At 43.2% G+C, this 6,280-nt stretch overlaps 1 protein-coding gene across 1 annotated transcript; it reads right to left on the bottom strand.

Moving 5' to 3' along the window:
- Nucleotides 1-12: 12 nt before the first annotated feature.
- LOC118099707 (serine protease 23-like) lies at nucleotides 13-3,105 on the bottom strand. The gene is made up of 2 exons (XM_035144424.2): nucleotides 2,855-3,105; nucleotides 13-2,290 (listed from the first exon to the last, which is right to left on the bottom strand). Exon 2 carries the CDS (start codon nucleotides 2,284-2,286, stop codon nucleotides 895-897), a length of 1,392 nt encoding a protein of 463 aa, XP_035000315.1. The 5' UTR covers nucleotides 2,287-2,290; nucleotides 2,855-3,105; the 3' UTR covers nucleotides 13-894.
- Nucleotides 3,106-6,280: the final 3,175 nt, after the last annotated feature.

The raw sequence follows: 6,280 nt of genomic DNA, 5'->3' as shown, positions 1-6,280 counted from the left end.
TCTCTGGTCTGCTTGGTCTTTCAAATTCAACACTTTTATTTGTTGTGAAGTATCAAACATAAGACAATACAAGACGGTATACACACAAATACACACTCACAGCAATAATATGTTGTCTTTCCTTTTACATGAACTGAAATTATGGAAGTCGTAATCTTTGTCTTATCGACATATTACAATTTGTTGTTCGGATGTTGGTGTTTATGAGTGTTTTACCCTTATTTTCATTTTGTAGGTCATAAAAGGTTCAGTACTTACCATCTTAGCTGAGCTATGAAATACAAAAATCCTAAAGATGGAAGATAATGAATAACACAACTTAGAAAATATAAATTAAACTTATTATAAAGGAATAAAGTTGGGTCGCTGAGTCACAAAGAAACAGACCTCCATAGTCCACCAATAACACAACAACAATCTGACCTGTGTAACTGTCGCAGGTTGAGAGGAATTGTGGGTAACGATTTTGACAAGGGAGAAAACTGTTTTATTTTCAGGTCAACATTCACTACGATATTTATGCATATCCCAAAAAGCACTTACTGAAATTATTTAGTGTAACTGTACAGGAGATATATATTCAAAATTCTTTTTCTTCTAGTATTTTGCCACATAATGAGACAGTTGAAATGTTGATTACAGAAAATGATGGGTAGGCTTAGATATGACAAGGTTTGGTTTGGAGGCGTCTCTATTGGCTGTTTCAGTGCTTGAAGGAGGCCATTTTGAGGATGTCCTATCCATATCCTAGATTTACAACAGTTAGAAAACCCTGCAGTCAGCACCTAAGAAAAATACCTACAGAACTTTCTTAAGACCAGTTCTGGGATCTTAGAGTCTTTTAAAAAGTGACGTCAAATCTTGTTCTCGTTGTAGATCCATTGCTCTGGAAGTTCAGACCTCTTTACAGAGACTTGGATCTCCGTGGATCCAGTGGCAGATCTGGGCGTACTTGGCCGGAGTGATCCTCACGGCAACGTTATAGTCCCTCAGCTCACCGCCCTCCACCTCCACCCACCGATGGCCCGAGAACACCCCGATCACCCTCCTCTGCCACTTCCCTTTCCCGCCTTCATCTCCCTCCTCCTGCCTCAGACGGACATAAACGCCAGCGCCTGTCGCCCCGGGCTGTGCGTCGCACCGCTGGTACATCAGGTTGTCGGACTCCTTTGTCACTGAGCAAAAACGGTAAACCACCTTCTCTTCTCCGCGCCCGTCCAGCAGGCTTTTGTCGGCGTCGTAGCCTGAGAAGTGGATCCGTGCCAGTGGAGCAGTGGATGGAGCCACTCCGAGCGCCATGGGCTTCTGTTTGACTTGTCGTTTTAGCTCCAGAAGTGCGTAATCGTAGTCAGAAGAGGCCGAGTTGGTGGAGTCCTTGCCGTGGATCCATCCTTGAGGGATTTGGGTTTGTTTAACTCGAGTCCAACGGAAGACGGGCTGCTTTCTGGGTTGGACGCTGCGTCGAACGCGCTTGAGGCCTTTTCGTTTTCTTCCTCTTTCAATATTTCCAGCCTCAGCTTCCATGTGACCTTCCACCCTTCTTCCTCTGCGTCTCCCATTTCTGCCTCTTGCCACATCTCCATCTAAACTGTTCTGCTCCTCACCTTCCTCCATCGTCTTCTCCTCTCCTCTCCTCCCACCCCTCTGTCGCCCCCCTCTCCTCCTTCCTCCTCTTCTTCTTTTGGCTTTGAGCTGCAGCACTCCTACTCTGAGCCTCCTGGCACTCTCTAGGTAGTCGGCGCCGTCGTGGATGCAGTGTGCCGCTGTCAGCACGTGTTTTGGGGACACCAGGACTCCGGAGCATCCGGTGGAGAGACGAACTGCGGTGGAGAACGGGTAGTTGGTGATAAAATGTGAGTCGGAGATCACGAAGCGTCCGTCTGCTCCGTAAACCTGTCGTTTCCTTCTTGTGTGGATCTCTGAGTGGGCTGGCCTTCCTGCAGACGTGTTATCAAAACCTTGCAAGCTGATATCGGTATGCGTGCGTGTACCATTCTCATACATTGTCTCGTATCCCAGAATCCTCTCTTGCTCCGTCTGGTCAACAGGTGGTAACTTTTCTTGACACTCGATCCCACAGAGTGTCTTTGCACTTGCCTTCTCCTCATCCTCCACCTGCCCTTTGAACGACAGGGTGTTTAAAAGCTGTGTGTGCGTGTCCAGCAGCACCGGGAGGCTCTGCCTGGGCCACCTGTCGGCCTCGCTGCCTCCATCTTTGGCAAACGCTGCAGAAACTGTGAGGGCGGCCACGCAGAGCAGCAGATACTGACCGTATAGGAGGCCCATTCCACTGGAGAGAACGATACAAAGAAGAGGAAATATTACTCAGTGTTAGAAAGAGTTAAGTGTTTTAAACAAATAATGGAGAAAATACAAACAGCACCGAGTCCATCAGGCCTAGCAGGCTCTTCGTGATAACTTATTAAGCCAGCAGAGGGCGCACAAGCTCAGTTTCTGAACAAATCTCCTGGCAAAAACGTTTGTAATGTCTGTGATATTTTATTATAAATTGTCAATGTGTCTGCAACTGAATAAAACAGGTAACGGTAACATTATTACATGCAACAGCTTATTTAAACTGCTGACATCACCTAATTATGATTATAATGGAAGTATAACTAATATAACTGTAAGTATGATGTTATTTTTAGAAATTAATACATCTAGGAAAAGACAGCCAGAAGTCAAAGATAATTTAGATTATAGTGCAGAAAAAAATTGCTTTAGAACATATGAGGAGGAAAGCTAAAGCCTAGTGGTGTGTGATTGGATTCTCACTTCTGTGCATTAATGATCCAAACATGTCAAAAAGAAAAATAAAGCAAGAAAATATGAAGTAAAAGAACATTCCTACCTGCAAACATTCACAAAACAACCCCGCAACTTCCAGTCAATATTCTTCTCCTCCTCATCAATAAAAAATCCTCTCAGTCCAAACAGCTTCCAGCAGACTGGCTTCCATCATTCCCTGGGCTCAAGAAGAACAATATGGAGCACAAGTAGAAGCTGCAAGATCCTCATAGAAATCTACATCATCCCACTGTGAGGCCGGGAGAAGAGACAGCCGGGCAGACAGGGAGGGGAGTGCGTGAGGTGGGAGTCAGGCTGGAGGCTGCGAGCATGAAGGAGGGTTTTTATCATGTGACGACACTTCAGGTCAAAAGTGGAGCCATGTGAATATAACTCCTGTTTTTTTTCCCCCTCTGGACTCTGCAAATATTTTTACAACACAGGGAGTTAAAAGACATTAATTTAGATGTAAAGCTATTTACAGAGAAAAATGTTGCCTTTGAGTGTGTGTTTATCTGGTGCTTTTAGATTTATGTCGAGTAGCGTTTGAAGTGTGTCCACCCCCTCACACACACACACACACACACACACACACACACACACACACACACACACACACACACACACACACACACACACACACACACACACACACACACACACACAGGAACCAGTATTTGGCCCATGTTGGTATATTTTGAGTGTGTGTCTCTCTGCTCGGTGCAACAAGAGTTCATTCAGTGCAGCAGTGCCTCCTCCCTCCCTGATTAGATGCTTTAACACAAACACACATACATGCACCTACACACACACATACACATGAATCAAAGGCTCATGAATCAAAGGCACAGTGACTGCAGTTCTCATCCTGACAGGTAGTCTGTGTGTATTTGCGAGGATGTTGCAGGATTTTGTTTGAGTAAAGCATCTTAAAGCTTCTGCAGCTGAGAAAATATGACAATAGAGATTTTAAGTTCATTGTTGGTCTTGTAAACAACAGTCAGAGCCTTTTGGAACTTTCAGTCTTAACGCATTATTTTCATCAGGAGATTTATTCTGTCCGAGCTTTCATACAAGAAGGCATGAATCTTAACATTTAAGCAGTTGATTAATGGTCCTTAAAGTTTCAAACTCAATCTGCTGATGAGTTTAGAGGAGAGTCTAAATTTGTTTTTTGATGAGCAATGTCAGGTTGAACAGTTTTATATTATTTCCGAGAGTGAGTTAACTACATTTAGGTAGAAGTGTGTGTAGTTATTATTTATTATTAACAAACACGACTGTGTGATGCTGGAAGGAGAAGAAACAGTGAGAAATCCTGCTTTTATTTTGACATGTTTAACAAACTGTTACGTCCTGTTTGTAATTGTTCCTCACTGATGATGAAACTGTCTCTATAAGCATCTTAGGTTCTCCGGGTGAGATCCAGTCAAAGGAAGGATCCGGTCTATCCATGAAAAGATTGCATAAATTCTTGTGTTGGTGTTCAGCCAGAGAGAGGGGTGACCATCTGTCTCTATTGTTTAGCAACAGACGAAGAGACAATGATGAGGAGGAGGGATGAAGAGGAGGGAATCTTTCTCCTATGGACAGATTTCATCATCCCAGTGGCATCACTAACAAGCAAGATGCTGTCCTGAAACTCAACATGTATGTAGATTAGATCAAAATGAAGCTCGTCTGGCTCTTAATGAAAAAAGTATTTGCTGGTGCTGGATTCAATTTGAAAATCCGGGCGCTGAAGAGGTTTTTGGAGGCAGATTTTCTTTGAACCATCCAGGAAAGCTGTTTCGCAAGCATGTTTTCAGTCACCATGCTAAGCTAAGCTAATTAGCTTCTCGCAGTAAATCATATTTGGCATCCAGAAATGAAAGTGGCCACGCAAACACAAAGTTTAATTATTCCTTCAAGTAGCATTAACTTATTTGCAAAATGCACATAAATTAAGTTTGATTGACAAGTTTGATTTTGACGAGTTATTTGATGATATAAAGACGAGGTGACGTGCACGTGTATTGATGGGACCTTTACAGAGGCTCAACCCCCTGATCACTACTGCACAGACTCCAAATGCGAAAGCTTTAGTATCTGTGATATTTTATCTTCATGCTTCAGGATAGTGAGAGGAAGTGGACAGACATTCTTTATAGACAGTCTATGATCTATATTTGTGTTTTCATATCATAATCTCATTCTAATTGCAGATGTGCAGCTGCTCCCGCTGCAGCTTCTAGATAACTAGAGAACTTCTCGAGAACTTCTCAGTTATTGTTAAAATCATTTACTTTACAGCCTCTATGACTAAACTTAGTCACTGTGCAAATAACAATAAAGCTCTGTGTTGTTCTTCTGCTGATGTGTCTCCTGATAGTCGGTTCATCCATCGCAGCATCTTTTTTGTTTTCCTCATGCTCTCTCCAGTCTTCATCTTTTGAGCTTTCTTTTCATTAATTTCCTGCAGCACTGGAGCTGACACCAGCTCAATATGAACCAGGAGGTCTGAGGGGGGGGGGACCCATGCTGCGTGGACAGCAGCATGGGTCAGCTTGTGTGCCTGTATGGACTCAACTCCGTCTAGACACCACTTTTAGGCATGTTTCTGATATCTACAGTGCTGCTGCTGGGAGAGTGTGTGCTTTCATGTGTGTGACTCATTTCCCCCAGCTGGTCCTTTGGGCCCAGGCAGCGTTTTCTTTGGCCAGTTCTCAACACAGAAAGGATGACCTGTCCTGTAACTTCAGTCTATGTATTCCTGCCAAGACGCTCGCTTGCAGTTTTTTATTATCTGTAACACACACACTTAATCATCAGGGGGTTATTTTGACAAAGGAAGAATCACTCTGAAGCTTGATCACTTTTACTACATGTAATGCTTGTGGGTTTGTGTGTTTGTGAGCATAAAATGACCCTGATGTCTGACCTTTATCGTTCCAGTGCAACAGATGAAGCTTGGGGAAAAGATGCAGTGTAAAATCACACGGTGTAATTGTGGTTGTGATGTCTGTCTATAAATCACATCTTGTGCAAGATTTTAGCCACTCAGGCTGCACCATGATGAATTCCATCCGTCTAATGAGGGAGAAGCCTTTAACACTGCCGCTCAGCAACAGCAATGATAAAGGGATAGTCTGCACACTAACTAGCTACTTTAAGTAAGACTCGCTTACTCACCTCTCTTTGAAAGTATAATATCATGTCTTACAGCACCTCGCCCATATTTCCTTTATTCAGTAAATATCAAGTCGGCTTATCTGAGCACACAGGGTGGCAAAAGGTAGAAACAGACGATTAACTGTGAAGATTCTGCTTCAAGAAGTTACTGGTTCCTGCTAAGAAATCGTCCAGGTGACCTTCTCACATTTTTGTTCCAACAAGCAAGAAAAAACATGTTGATTAGTAAAGATTAAAGGTGCTGATATGTGGGTTTAGTTATGTTTGGACAGAGCTAGGTTAACTGTTTCCCCCGGTAGACTGTAGGCTATATAAAGGT

The sequence above is a fragment of the Hippoglossus stenolepis genome, chromosome 20, assembly GCF_022539355.2.
Source record: "Hippoglossus stenolepis isolate QCI-W04-F060 chromosome 20, HSTE1.2, whole genome shotgun sequence".
Taxonomy (NCBI): domain Eukaryota; kingdom Metazoa; phylum Chordata; class Actinopteri; order Pleuronectiformes; family Pleuronectidae; genus Hippoglossus; species Hippoglossus stenolepis.
Note: the sequence above shows the minus strand (reverse complement) of the source record. Positions and strands in the feature narration are given on the sequence as shown.

Bases quoted from the DNA above. Each gene is read 5' to 3' on its own strand.
- LOC118099707 (XM_035144424.2), bottom strand. From the start codon at position 2,286: ATGGGCCTCCTATACGGTCAGTATCTGCTGCTCTGCGTGGCCGCCCTC.